Source organism: Apteryx rowi, unplaced genomic scaffold, assembly GCF_003343035.1.
Source record: "Apteryx rowi isolate R43461 unplaced genomic scaffold, aptRow1 scaffold_13, whole genome shotgun sequence".
In the NCBI taxonomy this organism is placed as follows: Eukaryota; Metazoa; Chordata; class Aves; order Apterygiformes; family Apterygidae; genus Apteryx; species Apteryx rowi.
Genome location: NW_020447530.1, coordinates 1,384,610 through 1,409,721, shown reverse-complemented (window position 1 = coordinate 1,409,721; position 25,112 = coordinate 1,384,610). Strand labels below are relative to the sequence as shown.

The window sequence follows — 25,112 nt, the reverse complement described above, 5'->3', positions numbered from 1 at the left end:
GCCCGCCGCCTCCTCAGGGGCCGGCGGCCACCCGCCACGCAGGCGTCACGTTACCGCGCCAGCAGCCGCGGCGAGCTAATACTGCACAAGTACAGAGGTGGATTAAAAAAAATACATGTTTTCCACAAGTATCACACAAAACCCCCTTCTCCGTAATCATCTCCAGGGTTTTCTTCCGCTTAACAGATGTAAGGCTTAGTGTTAAAACATGTCAGAACATGATTATACGATTAAAAAGTGTATTATTCATTACAAATCTCACATCCATTACTACAAACAGGGCGCTGTGCTGTAATTTCTACCGGAAAGTGCAAACGAGCAAGCGCCGGCGCGGGCGAGGCGGGCTGGCGAGCGGCGCCGGGCGGGCGCCGACACGGGCGCCCCCGAAAGCGGCCGCTGGGGGTTTCTACATGAAAAACGCAGGCACTGTGAATAAAGCAAGGGTAGCGTTGTTCCACTTGTCCTCATGTAAACAGTTGTCAGCGGGTCGGAGCCCATCAGCCGACCGAGTCACGCACGGACGCGCGCACAAGAGGTCGTTATTTTAGGTTATTATCTCAAGAAATTCTTCTAAGCTCTTCTTGATGTGTGGTGGCTGAGACGCAGCGTGGATTAACAGACTTTGACCCATCTGTGCAAAGAGCGCTTTAGATAATTTAGCGGTAGCCGTCCGAATATTTCCGCCGGCTCCGGAGAGCGAGCCGCTGTTGGCCGTGTTTCCCAGCAGGTGCCAGAGGACGACCAGCACTTTCTGCTCCACAGCATGAGGCTTCCGTGGGTACAGCTCCGTAACGAGATCTGCGAGACACAGAACAGCTTTTCAGGCGGCGTTTGAAGGCCGTTTCAATACTACTCAGAAGTCACCCCCTATTTGAGGGGTGTTTAAGAGCACTTAAGTATCAAAGCACCTTCTCAAAGCACCTAATGAAGGGAAGCCATGCACAAAAGCTCGTCTGTTTTTACAACAGCGTCAGTGGTCTAATAAAAGATATACCAGCCCTCCCTGCAAATACTACTCCTTTTATCCTCTCTCAGGACTCTATTATACAGCAACATTTGTACTGCTAATAATTACAGTTCTCCATTAAATTAAAATACAAGTGAAACAAAGTTTTTTTCTGAGTTTTTTTTTTTTTATAGGATTACCATAAGGACCTTCATTCCTCACAGTGTACAGCATAACATCTGATATTTTATGATTACCCATCTATCTCAGAAATATCCAGTACATATTTGAGTTCAAGGAACCAAATAGCCTTAGATTATAAATACATACAAGCTGGAATATTTTCCATACTTAGACAATTACATCATGAATTAAGTATTTACAGGCAAATACCTGCCTTTTTGCTAGAATGTGTATGTATGTAGTGTTCTGATATTTCTGCTACAAACTCCTCCAAAAAATCCAGAAAGAACTGAACTATTTAGAGGCTGATGATTAGTACTGTCCAATATATCATGTAGTTTAATTTCCTCACTATTACACATAGACCTACCCTCAAAATAAACTCAATAATCTTTGTTTGGCTAATGCTATTTCCCAGAAATATATCCCTTGTTCACATCAAAGGAGAATTCAACATTTCTGCTATTAATTTATTTAAAGTTAATAATCCACACTATTAAAATATGTATGCAAATTCTAATTGAAATTTGTCTTGTATTTTTAAGTTAATTTGTCTTTAAACTTTTGGCAGCAGTTTAGGAAGAACACCGTTATGAAGTCTGCTCAGCTTGCCTACCGTGTCTCCTTTAAGACTGAACACAGCAGCAAGTAATATCAAGAGCAAGACCAAGTGGGAAAAGTAAACAGGTATAGAAGTAACATTGCAGAGTTTGTAGGAGGTGGCCTTAGAGAACAGCGTATCTTCTCTGCTGGGAAATCTGAAAAAATCAGTCATTCCATTTTTTTCATCCTGACAGGGGTATGGAGGAGTGAGAACTCGGAGAGGGAATATGACCTGAAGCAAGTAAGGGAAGCGGTCAAGATGACTCTCCTCAGCGAGCCCTACTCCCTTGGCTCTCTGCACAGAAAAAACGGTTGCCCGTAAGGCAGGAGGAGGCATGTCGGGACCCAAGTCACAGTGCAGCACAACACGTTCCGTTACTGACGGAATGAAACGCATTACAAAACCAAACTCATTCTCTCCATTTCTACATTAAAGCCACGTGAAACTGCAGGTCATTAGGCAACTTGCAGGGGATATCTGACCATATCAAAATCTTTTGTTCTGCCAGCAACAGCTTCTATTTGCATTGGGAGGGGCTGAAATTTGATACTGCTGCATTATTAATGCTTGCAATCTACTGTGACTGAAGGGCRGATTTGCAGCCGGCTACAGCCTTGTCACCATGATCCTACAGTGAATTTGCATCATGAGGATGGTATACAAATAAACAAACATGCAAAGCAAAATAAAACTTTACCAGCAAGCTTTTCTGTCATATCTTGTTTTGCTTTTCCATTCAGAAACTGGGCCTTTGTGCAGAATGGCTGGAGAAGCAAATAGTTGTCTAAATTTAAAGAAGAACACATGTTAAAAATCTTGAGCAGAAAATTAAACACTCTAGAAATAATCATAATATCAAAAAATGGAAATAATAACCTTAATTATGATATAGTAACTCCAAGGAAACAAAGCAATGTATTTAAGGGCATAAAAGCATAAAGGCATACTCTTAACAACCCTGAACTACTTCCACAGTCTGGCAGCATGGAGCATTTTCATTTACTCAAAATATTAAGATTCTGCTCCAAAGCCAGGAGAGTTGAGGAAGGAAATTAGCTGTGGCATGTACAAATCAGCAAAAATCTAGTTCTCTGATCTGCTTAAGAGTCTCAGCAGTTTGACATGCTTCTGAATAATGAAACACCTGCTATGAAAATAGAACAAAAGCACCTACACACCTATGACAGGTCCAGCTAGCAGTAYTTTTTTATTGGATTGGCAAAACATTGAAATAATAAGATGACTTATCTGCTTTGTGATGTGTGAGAATAAAAAAATTATTATACAATACAATGTCTAGATGGAAATTATTTTAAAGAGCAACTCTTTATATTTAGAATTTAATTAATGCAATTAACACTCTTGAAGATTAACAGTGAGTAAATTACCTAAGTGTTGACATAGAGCCTGAATAACATTTGTGACAGCTGCATAAATCCCTGGATTTTTGGAGTTTAGGTTGTTGTCTACCATGGCAGGAATCAGCATGTTGATCACAGGTGATAAATTGTCTTTCAGCAATGGAATCATCTTGTGCATCGTCTCCAAAGCAACCTGATTTACTTTACTGTTGGAGTCATGTAAGCGAGACTTGAAAGCATCAAAGATCTGAAAAAATATCCAAACAGCATTCATCGGAATTAACAATTAATGTTTGAAGTGAATATTATATTTCCTGCTTTATATTTACACTTTTATTGTCCACCTTCTCAAGAGACAGCTCTGATGTGCAAAAAACTGGGATTTTATTCTTTTAGCAAGTAAACCAGCATTTGATATTTGTACCGTGTATGATTCAACTGTACGCAAAATCATTTGAATTTGAATCATTCCTATGCAACTTAATGGAAGTACACTAGCCATATGTAACTTTCGATATGACTAATATTTTCTGCAAAAAAGTATTTTTAAGAAGACAAAACTCCACTGGGCAAAAAGAATGTCCATTTATAGCATCTTTGAGACATATGTTTCGTTTCTGCATCTCTCACAGCACGCAGTGGGATGGCTCTAGTCTTATAATCCGTACGTGTCATTACAACATGCAGTAACATGCCAAAGTTTGCTTCTGCCTTTCGGAGGCATAAGGAACAGGTATCCTCACAGAAAAGCTCTAGTCTGAACTTCTTGCAATTTGTTCATATTTTGAGTATCACCTGACAGTTCCTAGATCAAGCCCACGATTCTAAGCTTCACCTCTTTTAGAAAGATATCCGATCTTAATTTAAAGATTTCAAAATCATTCACAGGTAGGATACTGGAAAGTTTCACAGCCATGTTTTATAGCTTCAAAGCAAAGACACTGCACAGTTAAAAGGCAATCTAGTTTCTACTTTCAATCTGTCTATCCTTAGTTTGAAACTACTGGATCTCATAGCAGTATTTCCTCTAAAGAAACTCCTTTCCTATCAGAAACAGTATGTTCCTTAAGCTGTTACCACAACCAAGACACTTCCTCACCTTCTCCTACATAAACATGCAGACAAATTTCAACTGCCTGTGTTTCAGAGACAGTTTTTCAGATCTTGATTTCTCCTTGCAGATCTTTTTGTAACTTGTTCCAGTATTTTAATCTTTTCTCAGCTGCGGCATAAGAAACTGCGCACAGTATTCCAGAAATAGTTCATGAGTGCTATCTCTATGTGAAAGCTTTCCAGCTCCTCCTATTTACTTCCAACTATCTTTGTAGCTCATGTTATCTCTCTTTAAAGCATAACTAACCTGTTCCTCGGTGTTTTCCTATTAATCAGACATGCTTATCGAAAGAGATTCTAAGATTTTCAGCAGAAAATTTTGTGACAGAACTTTCAAGACTGTTGAAGTAGAATGGTTTTGTACAGTTACCTTCACAATGTTTGCAACAACAAGGTCTTGATTGTTCTCTGTATCTGATAACAATTGCTTAATTCCATTTATTCGATCACGGAAGTCTTTTGCATTCAGTAAATCTGTAATGTCTTTAACATATTCCGCAGTTTCTAGTGAATTATGAGCAGCTGTTTTTCTTGGAACTTCACGAGCTTCTGTAGACTCCCTATTGAAAGGAAAACCTAAGTTATTCAGTGCACACATAAGCAAGCTGGAACAGGAGTCTTTAAGACATTCTCTTTCAGCAGAAGTAGAAGAATACAGAAAATCTTGTGATGAAGGAGGTCTCACATGTTAAATATGGTTATTTTAAAAGAATGCCTAATAGAAATTGTTGTTCCTTAAGTCTCAATATACATCCCACTCTAAACTCATATATACCTACCACACAAGAGAGAAACTTCAGCTAGGCATGAGCCCTGTGCTTTCCTCTGTTCCTGCATGAGAGCAGCAGGGTTTGAACAGCTGTGACCTTCCCTCACTCTGCCATCACTCTGACAAGCCAAAATAATAAATTTACTGTAGATTAATTGTTTTTTCTCTAAGTACTGTCAACACTGATCCCAGTTTAAGTGGCATCTAAGCAGCATACCTTCCACTTCTAAAATTTAAGAGTTATTCCTCCCCCTCACATTGGGATGTTCCTGAAGCAGGCAGATGACATGACGTGAACTCTAGTGAAATATATTTGAATGTCCAGTGGAAGAAACACAACTTATCTACGTTATCCAGTAGCTATAAATTGTGAAATAGTTCTGAGAATAGCCAGCAACACATGGAGAGACTCCCTAAACCATTTGGTTCTCTAATGTAATAAAAGGAAATTCTGAAACTATTCAGCACATACCACATTTCTCTTTCAGTGAAGAGCAGGATTTGGGGAAACAGGAAGCTAGCTGACTGGCTGAAATGGAAATTCAACATCTCTTCGCAGAGGATTTTCAGACAAATTTTCTGTGGCATCTAATCTCATTAGTCATGGAAAGAATCATAAAGGCAGCAGAATCACTTTCCTGGCTGAGCAGGCACCCATTAAGAAGGTACCTTCAGGGTGAGGTGAAGTAGGAGAAGACTGAAGTTCAATTAAAGTGTAATGATGAGGCTAAGGATCTAAGCAGGAACAATTTATTTGACCGGTAATTGATACCAGACAAATTTCATCACTGTGAAAAACAAGAAGAGTTTAAAGTGTTTCAAAAGTTAAAAAGTGATGGAGAGTTTCAAGCCCTGAAGCTTGACTGAACAGACTGAGAATCTCCTCCATTCTATTAAATGAGTCTTTCTGACTCAGGAAAGCTTAATGACTCCAATTTATCTGAAGTCCAGATAAGTATCTTGCATTTGCAGAGCAGCCCAGATAGATTCCCTAGCTCACTCCTAATGCTTGAACAAAGTCTTTGATGGGGCATGGAACAAGCATCTTTCTTCTTGCATCTTCAAGTTCAAGCCTGTTAGCTCTGTGAGGACAAAACCTGGCATCAGCATCTTCTGTCCTTCCAGTGTATCACAGGCCGCTCAAACTGCCCGAATCAAAGATATGAGGGCCTTGGGCAGACTGCAGTACGGAGCATCTCTTATATGGAAACAAACATGTAGCTTTACRTGCCAAAGCAGAAATACACCATCAAGCCTAGACTTGATTATTATCTTGAATAGTAGAGAGGGCGTGACAAAAATCTGTTCCTGAATAGATGCACCTTCTTAAACCTGGAGTTAGTCACAGCCCCTACGAACTCTATGTTCTTGGATACAGTTTTTTTGCTTTCTTGTTTTTTTTTTTTTTCCAGTTCAAAAGAAGACCTATTTAGAAGACAAAACAGGAAACCAAAAATGGAGACAGTATGTTCTAGGATCATCGGCATCCCAGTTAAAATCTGATTCCTTAGTTGTCCAGGTAAGCACACAAATAGATAATCTCAATTTCTCAAGTGTGCTGCAGCTACCACCAGGCATTTTGTTTCTACAGAGAGTCTGAATAGCAACATCTTGACCTGACAGTGACATGGGTCAACTGTGAATTCCAAGTGCTTGTGTGCTGTATTTTCATACGCAGTTGATAAACAAATTAGCTTTAAAATGCACAAAGCAACTTTAATATTAGCAGTTATCCTATTAAAAARGGTTTATCTGGGAAAAGCCAAGTTTCACTCTTTTCTTCAGACATGTTTAATTTTCACAAACTCGTGAATGCTTATACAGTCTTTTCTTGTGGAACGGCTATTCCCTTGGAGGTCAGTCACTAACAGGGTAAAACACTCAGTAAGATCATTACCTGTCAGCGATGTTGAGAGCGTCTCTGGAAGTAGATGATGACCTCGAATGTCCAACACTACTGGTATGGGAACGTCTTCCTTTTGCTGAGGGCGTATCTAATGGCATCTCCCCCAGACCCTGCACAAAGATGAAAGCATTTATTAGCACGGCTGGTGCTGTTCTGCACTGCTGGAGACTCTCTAAAGGCAAGTCTGACAGCCGTGCAAAGTATAATAGCAAAGTACAGTTGATTCAGCATATCTGCAAGGAGTAAGGGCATGCACAGTTCAGCTAATGAGCAGTAAGTTGCTCTGCGGCAGTCACTTGATTACTTGCAATTCTCTGAACTCACCTTTCCCATTCCCTCTAGGTTCATTGCCTGTACCCAACAGCTACTAGTACAAGTTTATATTTCTCGCCCGTTCAACAAAAGCTTTTTTCCACATACCTTTTGACGTAGACTGCTAACAGACTCCTTAATGTAAGGCAAATCCTTGGCCGGCACATACTTTTCAAGCATTTTATCAAAATCAGGATGAGTCATCATGCTGAAGAGCATCTTTCGACCATAATATCTGCAGGGCAACAGACCATGACATAAGCATCTGTAAACGCTGATTTGCTCTGTGACTCCATTGATAATTAGACRCTTGAAATTTCAAAATATAAAAGTGCAGGAAGATTGTTATYGATAAGTGTAACCTGACTCCCTTTCCCTGCTCCCACAAAGAAACTATGCCCAGCAATTATTATTTAAACAACAACTGAGCAAATTGAGGAATGAGAACAGTCCTCCATCTCAATGTTGAAGTATCTGCTGTCTTTCAATTGGGCAGCCCAGCCCGGTCAGTGAGAGCACGGATCCCCACGCCAGGATTCCCCGCCTGGCCTGTGCCACGTCTGTGCCCTGGAGAGCACGTCCCTGGAGCCCCTCCTTCCCGCCGCCATGGAGGCACAGCTGCGGGAGGCGTTCAGATGATTCCACTACACGTTCTTACCAGTCATCCTCTGTCACTGCTAAGGAAAACAGTGAGCTACGCGGAAGCTTCAGCTGCTTGGAGCAGGCTTTTGTGAATTACTGTCAGCTTTACTAACCTTGTTTCTTGGGAACCGTCCTGCGCAAACCTGGCTATTGCAGGTAAAATCCTATCAGTGACATCTTTGGTTCCAGACAGTATCCGTCCAGGACCCATCCGTTCTACGACATCCGACAGGTGCTGGGCTGTACATCTCCTCACCGCTGTATGCAGATGGCTAAGGAAACACAACTGCTTAGTAAACAGCCATGACAAGGCTTAAGTTACAGTATTTATCTGCTCTACCAAATATGGTGTACAAGTTTTCATTTTTCATCTTTAGCATAAACTGCAGCTAGGACACTGCTGATATGCAGATACTTATTCTGCATATTTCTTTACAGAAGAAACGTTGTGAAGTAAAAAGAGACGCTGAACTTCTTTAAAAGGATAAGCCATTGAATTGAATTTCATTTCATTCACTTAAAATCTGTAACTACTAGAATGGAGAATGAAAAGAGGAAAACTAATGTTCTTTGTGTTCAAAGTCAGTTTTATGCTCCTGCCTTCTTATGGGGCAGAATACTGCAGCTTTGGGACTGTCAAAGCCGGTAATTTTCTTCTTTTTAAAGGGAAACTTTTAGTTTGCTTAAAAATAATTGTAAAAATAATTTGTTTTAGAAAGAACACTATTAACATGTTCTTTCCAGATATTTTATGAAAAACAAATTCCTATGCTCTGACCCACATCTTGTTTTATATCAACTTAAAATTAAATAAAGCAGTATTCTATTGACTTCTAAAAATCTTGCTGAAGTTTACTTCCTACAAAAAAGAGATCATCAAATACCTATGCTGATGAAAATGAGAGAAACGATGGAATCGGTTTTCAACTTGTGTAGCAACCTAACCTTGTATGTAAATTATGCTGCTGATCCCACATGAGTTTGGAGTACACAATTCAATTCCGCAAATTCAGAACATTCCAATTTGATTTTCATCTTTAGACTAAACATGCTATTTTAAGCACGGTTTTACTGCACAGTAAATGAGACATTTGTATGGTTTATCTTCCATAGTGCAAATGGAAGAGAGGTCTAAAGGAGAGAGCTAAGGAACAGAACCGATGCGGTAAGTCGCACTGGTGGCTCCCCAGCCTTTCAGACAGACATGAAGATCCAGCATTCTTCCTGAGTTACTATGTTCCCGTCTCATCAAGATTTTAGTTTTCTGTAATTCCTAGAGTATCACGGCCTCACTGGAAGCAAAGGTACCACTAGATTATACTGCGGTCCAGGACACCCAAGCAGCTTATCTAGGTGGCTTCCGTCTGCGTAGAGACAACTAACCGGCTCTACTAAAACAGCAAAATGGGGCAACTCAGAATACTCCGCTCAGGCTGCAAAATCGGCGCAGCATCTTGGCTGCTAGCATGCCAGACTCGGTGCCGATACAACGACACTGCTGGCCACTACTGAGCAACCTAATTACGACTAGCTTTGACTAGTTTGCAGCACCTGCAGTTACCTCTGTAGAGCAGTCGTATGTCTCCGTAGCTGGGGAGAAGGAAAACAGTAACAGAGAATTCCTACCATCTGTACTGACGGTAAAACAACAACTACGAAGCTTAAAGACCTCACCAAACTGCAGCGAGCGAGCCCCATTCCCCACAAATGCCTGCTGCTCATGCAAAATAGGAGGAAATTTCAGTGTATGCATAAGACCCTAAAATTAAACATAACTGATAGAGATAAGAAACATGACTTTTAGATCTCTGAAATACTATCACTGCGATTTCAGATCTAGTCCTGGAATCATGATCTTGGATCGAGTATCTGTTTATAGAGGTGAGTTTACAGCAGTAATCCAATATCTTTAGAGCAGTATCACAGAAAAGCAAACAAAAATGCTTTTAATTATTCATATTGGTAAAGTCAAAAACAATTTTGCAGCTGATCAAGAATCAGTATAGGTACCTACTCAGAGTTACAAGTCCTTTACTTATGATCACGGTAGACTTGAAATGTGTAAAATAGAAAATACATACATTTTAAAAGATCTTACAAGGTTGTAGGCCAACCCATAACTGTTAACTTGAATACAGAAGCTGTGGTGAATCTAAGCAACTCAATGTACAAGTCACATTTAGTATGACCATGCAATCGTGTCAAACACAACCTTAAGTTTTCCACATTACACTGAAGAAAGGTATCATTCTTCTCCCAGATTTCATCTTTGAATATAATTCTTATATTCACTGTTCCAGCCTCAAGAGACAACAGCTCCCCATGTACCACATTGGCTGTTTTGCTTAAAAGGCAACTAGAAGAGTTGCAACTCGCAGCGCAGCTTAGGCCATGTCAGGCATTAGAAACGCGCTGTATTCCGTGATTTAATCCCCCCTCCGACTAGAGGCGTTTTAGCTGCCAAGTCCCCGCTTCAAACGCGGTATTCAATCTCACAGCTCAGACAATTTTTATACCTTATATATCTGAAAACGTATTTGAGTCCACAAAGTGGAGGGGTCAAAGCTTCATAGGTCTAGGAATCTCAGAAGGACAGATGAGCGCGTTGGAAGCTGCCGCTGCAAAGGGGGCATCGCGTTTAGCCAGCTACGTTCAGGAGTATTGCCTAGCCAAGCACTTCCGAAAAAACGCTGTGAGCGCATAAACACGTAATTGCTGAGCCTTTTTACACAGATCTGAGTAAAAGCAGCGTGTGGCTGCTGTCTGCTGCTCATAAGTTCAGAAAAAAATGACTACATATGGGCATGTTCCATAAATCATTTAACTCCCAAGGCTTATATTCGCTTTTCAGTTTAAAGTTCAAATAATGGAAGAATAGTTCTTATTGCCTTTCCGGAGACAGAATCAATATATTCCACAATCACCAACTTCCCAGGAAACAAAATAGGAAGAAGAACATTTTGAATCAAGAATAACTCTTTCGAGTTCCAGCTGTGCAGCAGCTCTGAAGTTAGTTTTGGAGCACCGTGTCTGATGCACCGAATGGCAGGACAGGCTACAAGAAACGCGTACCCGTCCCAGTGATAACACAGACGTTAGAGAATAAGTTAATTATACATCTAACATACTGGAACGCCTAATGGCTAGATTAAGCGTTGCTATTATGGTGAATGAGGATATAAAAGAAAAAAGAAAAACATACTTTATGGGTAAGGTGAAAGAAAATACTACAACTTCTGCTACAGATTAAAGAGAGCTAAAGGAAAGAATCAAACTACGAAAACCTAAATGGAAGCTTGTCATGTGTGAGGTACTCAGGAAAAATAGTGGCCACCACCACTTACAGGAAATTAAAGTGCAGACAAAGGACTATTAACCAGTTAAGTCTAAGAGAGGAATATAAAATGGACCAACATGATTGCATCCAGAGATACCCAGCTGTAAATCATTTTTCTAAAGAAAAAGTAGTGCTGAAGAACTGATAAAAGAGTTTTGGCTGCAGAACAAATGGCAAATGAGAACGCTACCGGAGCTTTGCCAGACAATGCAAAATAGTTTCTTAGGACTATCATATTAATATCAAATAAAACTGCTGAAGTCTTGCAAAACTACAAGAAAATATACCAGACTCCAAAATCAACAGCCAACTTTTTACATAACACAGAAAGAAAGGGGGGGGGGGGGAGAGACCTACATTTTACTTATATGCCAAAAAACATATGCCCCTGGACAGAAGTTTTGCAGAGCTGGATTATTATATTGTTAATTCTGCTTATCATATTTTGAAAAAGATTTAAATAATTACTATACTTGACTATTTTATCTATTCACAGGTTATTTCTCCATAAAGTCTTAGTAAGAATTACCTTTGCCCTCCATTTATAAGAGAACAAAGTGCACGTGCTGGAGTCACATTAGTAACCATAGCCTTCAGTGCCTTGTCTACATCTTCCCTTATAAATGTGTTGGATTCACCAGCTTTGTGCAAGAGGACCTTTACTGTATTATCTAGTTCTTGATCCATGTTCTTTTTCAGGTAGGTGAACAAATCCCCTAAACAGACCACAGCAGCTCGAGAAACACCTGAGCGTAAATTCTTGACCTGCACACAGAAAAACCCAAACAAACAATGAATATTGCTTATAAATATACTTAAAATTAAGTAAAGCTTAATGTTTCCCACTGTAATTTTTACATAATTTTAAAATCAAGTGAGAAATAAATTTCCTACTTGATTCACAATGTGTGAGAATTAAAATACATATACATTAAAATGTTATAAAGTACAATCTAAATGTTTTCAGTTTCTTAGGAAGTCAGATAAACTGTTGGTAAGTGAAGTATGAGCTGCTTCACTGAACTACAAACTCATCCTTTTGAAAATGTCCAAAACAGAAAAATGAACTACAGATGAATATACCATTTCATGTCAAGGTATCTCAGAGCTATAAAATACATATACACATATACAGTCAGTGAAATATTCTGATATTAAAATTTAACCTCTTGAGCCACAGCCAGACTTGTTTCATGCAGCTTTACAGTCAGAATATCCGCATGGTAGGCAGACAAACATCTCACAAAGTTCAGACCTTCAATTTTCTTCTCCCTATGTAAAGTAAATATTTAAATTAAAAACATTTACAAATTTATTGCAAAAAATACAAAAGAGGTAGAAATACTAAGGAACCAAAGAGCAAACAAATTAAATGGTAAATAGCAAAGACATTTAAAATGGGAAATTCTTTCACAGTAGGTCTGTCCTTTAATGTGGTAGCAGGGCTGCATTAACATACCAGCCTCTAAATTCTTTCCTACAATTCTGTCCACAGCTTGCAGGAGAGTAAAAAAAAGGATTATTTTCCTTCTCAGAACTGAAAAGGCAGCATTGTTCCCCCATTATTCCCATTGGAGCAGCAGTAAAGCCTTGTATTCCACAGAAAATAAACAAGACGGTAYTGGTGGGGGCCCTGCACAAAACAGGGCTTAGACTGCAACAACTCTGCAAGTTTCCGAAAGCGTAGGCACTAAGCAGCATTTTACAACAGTTACGATTTAATCTAGATTCAGACTGAAAAATAACTTTCTTCTTTGCTCATCTATCACTTGGAATCCTTGGAAAAAAACTGCTTTTATGTTACCTCCATTTTGCCAGTTTGTTAAAAGTAAGTTATCAACATAAATGCCTTATACATTAGGTTCAGCCTCTGGACAGATGTCCACACTCACCAGTCGTCATCAGCCAGAAGTCTCAGGGCTTCTGTCAGTGCTGTTTCTGGTTTGGAAAAGGGTTGTAATTCCGATGGATCCATTATTTCTGGACTGTGAGTGACAGATGGGGTCCGGTCTTTATATTGTCCTCGTGCTCCAAGAGAAATTTCATCTGCAAAGTCATAAAACATACCAAATAATTAGCATAATCTGAAGAAATCAGTTCCTTCAAAGGAAGAAAATATAAAAAGTTGGAGGTTTATAGAGGTTGCTGCTACTGAAGGACCAAGTTTACAAAGACAGCTTTCTCTGTTACATTCTCAATATATTAACACGTGAATGAAAATTTTTGCATACAACTACCACTTTAAAAAGTTGCAAACACAAATGTAGCTGTTTTTTTAACGTAAAAATAGATGTACAATGTGCTAAAGTACAATGTGGGAAAACTTAAAGAGCCTAGGTATGAATTTATCTGAAAAATGAATTTGAAAATCACTGCATTCAACACTTTTTCAGCTTTCAGAAGAAATTTGACGTACCAATCTTGTGATACAGAACAGATATTATCTAGCTTCTATTGTTTGAGGAGATGGAAAAATCATAATTGTGAGTAATTAGCTACTGAGAAATAATTTTCTAAGGTGTGCAGTCATAAAAATAAGTAAGTACCCCAGAGTAAATGTTGCTAACAGAAAATTTTTAGTCCAATGAATGACTGAATTCCATTTTAACAAGATAATAATCAGATTCAGTTTATTATAGCATAAAGTTCTTATTATATTTGGAAGACAATATTTTTTTTCCAATTCATTTTACTGTCATACTAAAACCAGCACTTTCTGTCGTACTTACAATGCATTCATGTTTTTCCAACATTACAGACAACTGGGAAATTCTCTAGCCTGTGACCATCGTCAACATGAGCTTGTATTCTGAAAAGSGTTCGACTGTATATCTTAAAGGCATCTCAGTGAAAAGCGTACCCAGAGTGTTCTTCCTGGGGCAGGAAGGGGTTGGCAGAGAGCCAGTTTTCCATCAATACTTTACATCATTTAAGTCACTGAGCAAGAAAAAAAAACCTCTRGTGTTTCAAATATTTCCCTAATAAATTACATTGAAAAACGTTTCAAGGGGGCAGTGATGAGTTCTGTCTCCCACCCAGTAATTTTCCAGAGCATCTCAGGCCAATCCATTTTACAAATAAATCATACTAAACCTGACGGTAYTTTGGAACTCTCACGTTCCACTCATCCAAACGTTTTAACAGTCTTTTACATTTGGTTTAGTCATTTATGTTCAGTAGCAGCTTACCAGTATCTCGCAAGGCTGAACACTGTGTCTTCCTCAAACTGGATGTTCTTTTCAATGACGGACTCAAAACAACATTTTCTAATGACAAAGATTCATTTCTTGATGATGCTAATATATCCCCATAGAGACCTACATCTAGAAAACAGAAAGAAACATCCAAACTACAACAACAACAAAATCAGAAAAATTTTTATTTTCAGTCCTAACTTGCTTTTTGAAATTTTTATTAACTGCAGTGTTTCAAATATTTCTCATGAGCACTTTACTCTCCCCTGCTTGCACTATAAGACTGACACCAAATGACTGGAGAGCAAACTGCAGTGTAAAATTCACTGAAGCCATGCCTTATGTCACACTAACAGTCATAATCTTTAATAATTATCCCAGAATTATAATTTCAACTTCATCAGCGTTTAATAGAACATTATTCATTTAAGACGAACACTAATCCTCACTTTCTGTTGTCATTTTCTCTGGTTCATTCAGTTTGAGTGTCGCCCAGGGATTTTCTTCTTTTTCTTCGAGGTCTTTGACTTCGTGATGTGCTTTGTGATTCTGCTCTTTTTCTTCTTTTCTCTTCTGCCTCATCTTATCCTGGGCAGATTTTGACATGGCAACTTTCATCTGCACAAAATTAATCCACCCATTAGGAGATGTAATAAAAATAATCTTATTTTAATCCAAAATATGACAGGACAAGAAAAACACATAACCAATTTAATTTGGTATCAGCAGTATTGCTAATTGGTGTCATTAATAATGGCCCTTTTGAGATGAGAACACAAATTCCATATGGACTATGCCGAGAAGATCAAATTTATTTCATATGTATTTACCAATCAAAAAATGCCAGCCCATTCCTGTCCTTACTTAGAGTGCATGAACAATCTGCAGTAGTCAATTTATTGAGAAAATGTAGCTGCTTTTTTATTTAACCATTGTTAGAAAAATAATGCTGAATTACCAGAAACTTCTGGTTTAGGCTTAATGTAACATTCTGCAAACTTTAGGAGAAAGAAACTGTTCTCGTTACGGTTTGCAAAAAAAAGTTAAACAAGCCGTTCAGATCAAAAATTTGCACACAGCCAACCAGATGTTGACAAACGAGTTCTCATTATTAACCCAGCTTTAGTCTTCAAAGTATAATGGAACTCAGTGGAAAACATAAATAAAGGACTTGCATTCTATTGCCAGTCACCTGAGCTATGTATTAATGTTTTTTAATCAAACTCCTGTTTACCAGAATATAGAGACTATAAAACTATATTCAGCCGTGTTCACACCTATTAAAAAACATGAAGTGAGACAATAAAATCATTCTGAAATTCCTACCTCTTTTTCACTTTCAAGGTGAAGGCAAGCAGCGCTGTTCTGCCAGACGCCTCTCCCGTAGACCCCCGACGACGGCTCAGTGTCTGGTTTGACAGCTTGGTCRTCTCCATTCGCGACGCACGTTATGGACTGGCTATACGTTAGCGCAGAAGAACTTCCAAAAACACCTGAAAGGCATATCATGTTGGGTCCTCATCAAAATAACCATCTCAGCCAGAAGACCTCAGCAAAAACCAACGCAAAACAAAAGCAATTGAGGAAGATAAAACCATTGCTGTTGTAATATTAGTGCTAACTTCCACCCAAAGGTACTCTTCTGTAACTCCACCGAGTACAACGGATGCACGCGCACGTGTGCATACCTGGCTACAAGGAGCACCTAACCTCCATAATTTGCTACCGCACGAAAATAGCATAGTAGAACATATTTCTCAAAAGGAACAGCATAACATGTAATTGCAAAACTTGAAAGCATAATTCTTTATATTTACTCTGTAAATTGGAGATTGTCTACAATTTAAAATGTTTTAAGGAACCCACTTCAGTTCCCGTTCTCCCACTCTGCAAAAAGACATTTTTCCSCATTTTAAAAACATGATGAGACATAGGAGATAATTTTGTTTTTGTAATACCTTTACCGACAACCGCTACTGAATCTTCAGACAGGACCCTTGGTGAAATGAAATCTAGGTTGTTCATTTGTTGAAAACTAGAAGTTGACCCTGTAAAACCTAAAAAAAATAATAATAATAATAATAAAAAGAAAGCAAAAAAACCCCACACGTCATGTAAATCATGTAGTTCACCCTTTGGTAGGTGTTTTATTCTTCCACAATGACATTATGCACCGACATCCGAATTCTTTATCACATTTATAAATCATTGTTTTTTCAAGTTACTGAAGTTCACAAGATTTACCAAATACTGATATCCTCAGAATAACAGTGAGCATGCAGTAAATATAATTTCTGCCGAAGACAGTAAAGAGAACCAAAGTTTGTAAGAGGAGGTAATATCTGTTTAAACCAACAGATTCCGCTGAAAAAAAAAAGAAGTTTTAAACTCATTTAGTGGAAGTATAGAACTATTTCTTACATAATTCAGCACAATTGAATCAAAACAGTATTTGATAAAGTATTTTTTTGTCCCAAACAGCACTTAATGTTTTCTGTATACATTAGCAGTTTCTCAAGTTATTCAGCTAAATGGATGACATATTTTATGTAGTTCCGTTTTGGCTACACTAATTGCAAATAAAAATTGGTAATCTGTGACAACGAAGATCAACATTTGTTTCTGCTATTTAACCTAAATAATCTGTAATTTCTAAACCGCAAAAGGAAAGCCTGATCACCTGCTAGAAAGCTCATCAACACGCGGGGACTCTTGTCAGACCTGCTGCACTTAACTGCCTTCATCTTCATCATTAGTTTGCCACAGAACGATTATAGGTGCGAGATACGAGAGRCACCTCCTTCCCTTGCAAGTGATCTGAACATTATATAGTTTTAATTTTGGACCTCTCCTTTTTGTGCTTTATGAGGAAAAAAAGATCAACTGAAAGAGTTTCTATGGAAAAAAATACGYTGGCCTCCCACAGAAACAGTCATTGGCTTCTGGATGTTCCACGCTTTAATATTTGAGAATTGTCAAAATTGGTCTTTTGCTGTTTTCTTGAACATAATCTTGGGGCTTCACGAGAAATTCGCTGTTAGACCGTAACCGAATGCGCACTGCACACTGACTCCTCTCTGGAAGCTGCCTGCAGACCAGGAGCTTCTGTCCCTACCACGGATCGTGGCCAGAAGCAGTTACAAATTTCTATTTTACAGGTGTCACGGAATAAGCAGGTATTAACAAACAAAGGATTTATAAATGTGACTAGATACTCGACTTCCATTGCTCAGCTTTGGATCTTTTCTATAAAATAGCACTTCATTATTTGTAAAAAAAAAAAAAAAAAGTTGAGAATAGACAAATTATCCATTTTTAATCACAAAATCATAGCACAAAAAGTCTTATTGGGACAAAGATCATCTTTACGATTCAATATCTATCAGCACTTGGAATATTGCTATTTACTTTCATATTTGTCACTAAAATGTTGTTACTTGATGTTTATTTTAGCCACTATGAGGGAGATTTGACCAAGAGGAGACAGCGAGGACATGTTCTCCTTAAACAGACTTCCACATTTTACATTTGATGTTCAAAAAAGCCCTTTTTTTTTGAACATCTTTTACATACATCTATATCATATACACAGCAATTATCATGTAGGGAACAGTAGTTTCAGTGGATTATTCCTAGTATGTTCTCAGTACTAAAATGATGCAGTTAAAACTGAAATAAAAGAAATCTAATGGCTTAAGTTCCTTAATTTTACCAACGAACAACAAAGTAATTTAAAACCACAAAGTTTTAAAGCTATTAATATTCAGACTGAGATAAATAACATATCAATCTTTTTCTTCATGGCATTTACTATCTCCTGATTTTTAATTTTAACTGGCACTCTAATTTTAGTTAATGTCAAACCCCTTCAACTGATTAGAATAGGTATAAAGACTAGAAGAGAGGGAACAAAGCTAAACACCATGAAATGTATTTTCTATAAAAGCTGGTTTTAAAAAAGACATATAGCCTTTTTGCCATAAATGAGAGGTCAGCTGAACAGTAACGTAGCAGACTCACAAACCTTTTGAATGCTTAAAATTTCTTTGGTGCTCTATGTTTTGACTTTTAAAAATAGTAGATGACACTTCACATTGCTTCTTGTCTTCAAAATCACCACATCCATTGCCACATCGCAAACGTTGGCCAACTATGCTGACATTTGAAGCCCCTTTATCATGAAACGTTAGCCCTGTGAAAGGAGAAACAGCAAAAATATATAYAAAAAAGTCTGCGTAATACAGGACTCTCAAAAAGGCTCATTTTCAGAGACTCTCCGACTGGTTTTCTGTGCACAGTAGGAGCGTTCTTTCCTACAGAAGTTTGAACGTGTCAGCAAAGATGCTCCGGCTCTTGTTTACAGATACAACCCAGTTGAAAATCTAACCCAAAGCTTGAAATTTTGTTTTTATTTAAAAGTCTTTCAAACATGAACACTTAATACTAATTAATTCATCATTAAAAGCAAAATTAAGTCATGATTCAATTAACTGAAAATAATAGTAATTAAAAGCACAAGAAATATTTCCTTTTTAAAATGGCATGAAAACATAAAACATTTTCATATTAAAATTATTAACAACAGAAAATAAGCATTTTTATAGCTGCAAAACATTCTCAATACACTGTAGTTTTGGTTAAAAAAAAAAAATCCTAATTACTTCTGGGATCTTTTAAAGGATCGTTTCTGTTTTTCCAAATACCCCTAAAATTAAAGCACCTAGAGGCAGACGTGTTTCTAGATGTGCGTTTTTAATATGTATTTCATAAATTCAATGTAATTTAGACTGCGTTTAAATGAAGCGGATGATAGACACAGCCAAGGCAAAGGACCGGTCCGACCCAGCCGCCGAAGCGGTCCCGGCTTGTCCCGCGCCGCGTCGCGAGGGGCAGCGGCACGGCCGCCCTGCCTGCCGCGGGCAGGGGCACTGCCGGTTCTGCTGCGCTTCCCACCGCCTGCCCGGACCCATCCAACCTGAGGGTCTGCCCTCATCCAGAAGCTGTGCTGGAGACCCCAGGGTGACACGCGAGATAAGAGCCACGGTGAAACCCTCGGACCGCTTTCTGGCGTTCTCTTCTTCGGGTGGGAACTCGGCCGGGAACAGGCTGTTTCGTTCTCTTGGGGCTGGAAACCGAGGAAACGTTGTGCTGCGGGATGCTTGAGACGGAGAGGCTCTTCCAGCAAGGAAACTGTGGGCTGGGCCCCGAGATCTGTCAGAATCTGGACTGGCCCAAGAGGCTCTGGAGAATTCCCGGATGGCCAGACCCCCCCCCGAGGTTCAGATCTCCTTGACGGAGAATTGCTGCGCTGTCCCAGAGAAGCCTGGCTGTCACAGTGCTTCACACATCAAAACTCAGAAGTCACATAGCAGGGACTGACCCATTATAGAAAAGAGCAAAAGTGTTGAAAATCTTTAAAAAAAAAAAAAAAAAAAAAAAAAGGAGGAGGAGCCAGGGAACAACGGACCAGTATGCCGGGCACTTCAGCTCCCAGGACAGTATCAGGGCAGGTAATATATTTGGGAGCGCCCATCGGAAAACAGGACGATCAGAGAAACCTGTTCTCCTTTTAGGACACAGTAACAGACCTTCTGGGCAGGAAAGAAGCGAGGGGCCATACACCGTCCCAGGTATACGTACTCGCAGTAGCTGCCCCCCTTGCCAAAGCAGAGGGAGGCACAAAGTGGGCTTCCACTACAGTCTGTTTAGGACCTGCTACTGTTCAATATTTGACCCAACAGCCTGTACGATGAGACAGTATACTAAATTTAAAAAAAGGAGACCAAAGGGGAAGCATACACGCATGCTTGAGGAGAGGATCAGAATTCAAGGAGCTCACGATAAAGTAGAAGAATGATGCAAAAAGAACCAGTCTGCAACACAAAAGGAGAAGCACAAGATTCTACAACTAGGATGGGATTAATTTCACCTATTTTACAACACCTAAACCATAAGCTCTAAGCTAAGCTTTCCTCTGCAATCAGTGGAGAAATACACTGCCGTGCAGCAGCTCTTCACRTATTAAAACAGATGTCCTACCTGGCTCAGACGGATCACCCATTGTAGGAACCTCCCTCCCTCTGATGACCGAGGGAGTTCTAGACTAAAAGCTGTAGCAGATGTCTACACTTTAGCCCCCTACAGCTTGGCAGGGCGAACCCCAGCTACAGGCATGAATAACCAGTCATAAAAAGACAGGGTGGGAAATAAGTGGCCAAAAGGCAAATATCATACTGGGATAAATCAACAGCTGCACGGGTACTTGTCGTAATCCTTCTACTCCACTTGACTCTAAGAGCACAACAGGTATCGTACGGGTGCTGCATTTCAAGAAAAGAGGCAGATCTGTTGAAAAGGGCCTAGCTGACAACAGTAAGAACAAAAAAGTCCATCAAGTGTAACCTATGAAGGGAAGTTGGAAAAAATGGAGGTTAGTCCAGAGAACAGAAGACAAAAGAAAAAAAAGGAATTAACTTCTGATACATGAAAGGTTGCTGCTTGGAAGAAAAAGATATTCCATCCTTGGTATTAAAAACAAAAAGTAATGGGATTAAATTACAGTAAGGGGGATTTACGTTCAGTGTTTGAAAACTTTTATTTGGTGAGAAGAGTTAAATGCCACAATGATTTTTACAAGTTCTACAAATTCTAGTATAAAAATTCAGAGCTTCGTGAGATTTGGCTTGTGTGATGGGCCAAATCCAGTTAGTAGTGGGGGGAAGCTATTCTAACCTAGCCAGCAAGGGAATTTCTTTATCAGTTAGCTGCACAGGTATTAAGCTGACCTTATCAGTAAAGTATGCTGTCAGCTCTTCACAAGAGGTCTGGGGCTGCGCACTCGGGTTGATTAACTGGTTCAGTAAGCAAAATAATTGTGCTGCTCATTATTTTACACTGAAGGTCAACTTCTCACAAAAGGTCTTTTCATGTAATGAATGTAAAATGGTTAAGCACAAAATTTATTACTATGTGTCTGCAGTATTTGCTTTCCAGCTTAAGCTGTTACTTGACAAACCTATTAGCTGATTTATTCTACAAAAAGAGAAAAGTAGCCTTAGCGAAGCTGAGGAGCCTTAGCTACAACTTCTGAAAAAGATCAACAGTTTCAGTAGCTGCTGTTGTTTTTTCAATGTGATGGCTTTGCAAATTCAGTCTTGCAAGACACCCTCCAACTGTAATAGCACCAAGTTTTCTGAAAAAATGCACAGCTGCTGAGGCTGCAAGAGGTGCGTCGGAGCAGGCATTGGGAAGAGCGGCCAGAGAAGAACTTGTGGGCTCAGCTCCCTCAGGTCTTTTCCTCTAAGAARTCTCTCCATCTAGTTGAGCCAAACTTGATTAAACATAAATAATCATAAACAATCAATTTTTGTCCATTATAGAAATCTGCAGTTGCTTGCAGCTCACTATATGCATAAAATAGAACAGCATCACCAAACTTCAGTTGTCTAGGAGGAAATTAACTGCTTGCAACCTCTTGACCCTTTCTACCCTTATCCAGCTGGTGTTCAACAAATTTTCAAACAATATGGTTTTGAGTTTTGAAGGCCACATACTCACAGGTGGCATTTGTATTAAAACATTTTATCATGACATAGAAAGAAAGAAACCCTTGAATTTCTTCTGCAGTACCACAGGATAATCTCAGTTTGATCAAATCAAGTCTAGCAACTATCTTTTTTTAAGCGCTCACGGGACAAAATCTCATTGAACAAGTAAGAACAAAGTGAAATCAAATACTAGCCAAAGTGATCATTCTGCCACATCTATGAAGCAAGTTATATATTTATAAACGCAGTAAAATACCTGCGCTGGAGGCATGTTCTGTCACATTAGTCTCTCTGTTTCTTGCTGAAGATATTCTTGCAGGCTGTGATTTGCTGCCAAGCAGTGGAAAGATGTCTGACCTGTTACAACATAAAATACATTTTTATACATACAATTCTACACACTAGTCAAAGCCCACCTGAACAACACTTTCTAGCAGAGACATAAATACATTTCAGTTTCTCTTCCCCAGTATATTTTGTGGACAAATATTTCAAGTATACTCCTACAAATGTTCACACGGAATAGAAAAAGAAAATTAATTCAGTAGAATTTATCTCATCAGCAGTTCCACTACAAAGAACACCATAAAGACAAGCCTGAAGAGCAGACTTTACAGTAGGAGTAAAATTGACACGCACTGAAAAAGCTAAGGAATCATTTGTCTAGGGGACTGACACTGCTGACTGCGATCTGGCAAAGAGTGGCAAATGACAGCGACCAAAACTACCAACTTCTGATTTTCAGAAATTAGCTGGGCTTTCAGCTCAGTTTCTAGCAGACAGATATTCACCAGAAAAATGCTGTTTTATACCAGACAATCTTGGTACTTTTTTTTTTTAATTATGTATTTGAACAAAAGATGCTTCACCTTAGAGCTCTGCACTGTTGAGTACTGTCCTGGCCTACATTAGAGTTGCAGAGAAACAGCAGCTATTCCAGTTTCTGCTAGTACTGAAAACTGCAAGACTGACTCTTCAGATGCTGAGGAAAGCCCATATACATCAGCAACTGAAGAGAAACTTCACTAACACCAGTATCAAGTTCCCGTTACTCATGGTACTATATCAGTGGATAAAATCCTTCTAAAAGTAGATACACAGAAGAAACCTACGTTTTTGTTGCCCACTGCACCTATTTTGTGAACAGACAATGCCAATTTCCAGTGCTGGTAAATTAGCATCTGAACTAACCTCTCTGAAGATCCAGTATCTGTGAATCCTGTAAAATATTAAGCTTGTGTTGTCACAGAATAATTGCAATGGTATGTGCCACAGCATGCATCCTTATTCATAGCTGTTCTGGTCAAAACCTTGCCTCAAAAAACATCGTATGCAGAATTATATGATCAAAGAAGAATTATATCTTGATTTTGGGGGTATTCTTGCATTTTCATGTGTTATTTGAAAAGGTTATTTTTAGAACTACAATTCAGCAGTAAAGCATATGTGGAAGAGAGAAATTACCCCGAGGCTCCACAGCTGTGAAAATCCTGTTTCTGAACCATTCTAGGCTCCCTCTGTCTCAATAACCTTCCTTCTTTATGTCCCTTCTTTTCTTTCCTATTTTGTTAACACAGCTGTATGCCAGTTTTAAAAGGATGCAGTTAGTATATACAAAAATGCAGGATATTCTTAGGATCAGAGCTACAAGCAGCTTTACCATGGGCTCCCAGAGTGGAAAGAAGATTGTGTGCTGCAGAATTTGCAAAATTCCACAAAACTCTCTTTACTTCATTTATTTTTTTTTTTTTTTATAGTTCATACTGCTTATAACCAATTGTGTCATTGCGCTGCATAATCAAAATAACTTGTATCATCACACAATTTCTTTTCAGCAGAGCTCAGTGAAGGCATTTTAAATAACAATAATCTGTCAATAATAAAATGGAAATGGTTCATGATTTGCAATAATAAGAAACTTTTACTTTGTTTTCTTCTTATCTCAAAAAAAAAAATCCTGCTTAAATGTCCAGGCTGTAATAAGCAAACCTTATCCTTCCTCTTAACTCATTCTCCTTCTTACTCATTTGTTTCGGCTGTGGTTCACATACCTTCTATGACAGGCTAAAGTCATCATAAAATATTTACTACCACCAGACTTCAGCTGCAGGGTGTTACTATGGCTACACCTCGGGACTCTTTCCAGTTAAAAGCTGCAACAAACTGGAGTGATACAAGTAAGCAGCTAGAGTGCAGAGCAAAGTATTTTTAGGTAGGAAAATAATTCATAGATAAAATCAAGCATATACAAAATAAACTACAGATTTCACTCCTTTAACGTCCAGCTAACAGCAGCAGAGGTTCTGCGTGAGCGTTCCAGCTCGGAGGTAACGCAGGAGCTGCACTCACATCACTCTCCTCCTCTGAGGGGCTGTGGACATCGGCGCAGTCGGAGACTCCCGGCTGCAGACTCCGCTCTCGCCGTAGCAGCTCGCGCTTGGGGAGGAAGCTTGGGAAGGGGAATCCACCGGCAGATCAAGTTTAAGAACAGAATCCGGACTTTCAAGATCTGAAATGCTGCTGCTTAGCTTCGCCCTCTTCTTAGCTGCACTGTTTCGTAGAGATCTAAGCGAACTCTGCATCTAAACGAGATCAAAAAGAAAACAACGGTATTTATTCACTGCACAGGACAAAGGCTTTCTTAAGCAAAAGCAAGTATGTTCCTACATGTTTAGTTCAATTCACTAACAGGAGTGCAGCACGGATGCCCCTCCTGGGCAACACCACCGAACATTTACATAGGTTATCCAGTATCTTAACGTGTTTCACTTCACAAGAATAATTCTCATGCAAAGAAATGCAAATACTGCGCAGAGGCTGTATCCAACTTCATTTTGCAAACCACAGGAACAGATTGCTTGCAGTCAGCTGCTCTTACCTTTTTCAATAGGCTAGAATAAAGAAAGTGTTTGACGGCTGCAAGCACACACAACCAGCAGGCAGGACCTCAGCCTTTTGCATTCTGACCTGCACAAAGCTGCAAAATACGCAGAAGCGAATCTTGAAAGCTCTGCCTAGCAAGAGCAGCTCCTACCCTAAATGGGCAGGAAAAGCTATGATAACTAGAGCTTCATGCTACTCCATGTTCTTCCTCTTTCAGTAGAATATATTTGATGTAAAAAAAATGTAGACGTTGGTATGTGACATCAAAAGGAAGGTTTGAGGACGGAGGAGAGAAATGCTGGGACAAAGTTATAC

General features: G+C 39.1%; 1 protein-coding gene across 1 annotated transcript in view; it reads right to left on the bottom strand.

The window, feature by feature from the left end:
- Window positions 1–6: 6 nt before the first annotated feature.
- TOGARAM1 (TOG array regulator of axonemal microtubules 1) overlaps window positions 7–25,112 on the bottom strand; it is a gene marked incomplete at its 5' end in the record, with an annotated part of 41,946 nt that continues 16,840 nt past the window's right edge. The window contains 18 exons of the mRNA XM_026056063.1: window positions 7–798; window positions 2,431–2,517; window positions 3,122–3,341; window positions 4,578–4,767; window positions 6,874–6,992; window positions 7,303–7,429; window positions 7,950–8,108; window positions 11,703–11,938; window positions 12,340–12,445; window positions 13,066–13,219; window positions 14,362–14,496; window positions 14,817–14,985; window positions 15,694–15,860; window positions 16,326–16,424; window positions 16,612–16,731; window positions 18,392–18,559; window positions 22,171–22,271; window positions 24,264–24,496. Coding sequence (XP_025911848.1) covers window positions 545–798; window positions 2,431–2,517; window positions 3,122–3,341; window positions 4,578–4,767; window positions 6,874–6,992; window positions 7,303–7,429; window positions 7,950–8,108; window positions 11,703–11,938; window positions 12,340–12,445; window positions 13,066–13,219; window positions 14,362–14,496; window positions 14,817–14,985; window positions 15,694–15,860; window positions 16,326–16,424; window positions 16,612–16,731; window positions 18,392–18,559; window positions 22,171–22,271; window positions 24,264–24,496 — 2,844 coding nt within the window. The remainder of the gene's footprint in view (window positions 799–2,430; window positions 2,518–3,121; window positions 3,342–4,577; window positions 4,768–6,873; window positions 6,993–7,302; window positions 7,430–7,949; window positions 8,109–11,702; window positions 11,939–12,339; window positions 12,446–13,065; window positions 13,220–14,361; window positions 14,497–14,816; window positions 14,986–15,693; window positions 15,861–16,325; window positions 16,425–16,611; window positions 16,732–18,391; window positions 18,560–22,170; window positions 22,272–24,263; window positions 24,497–25,112) is intronic.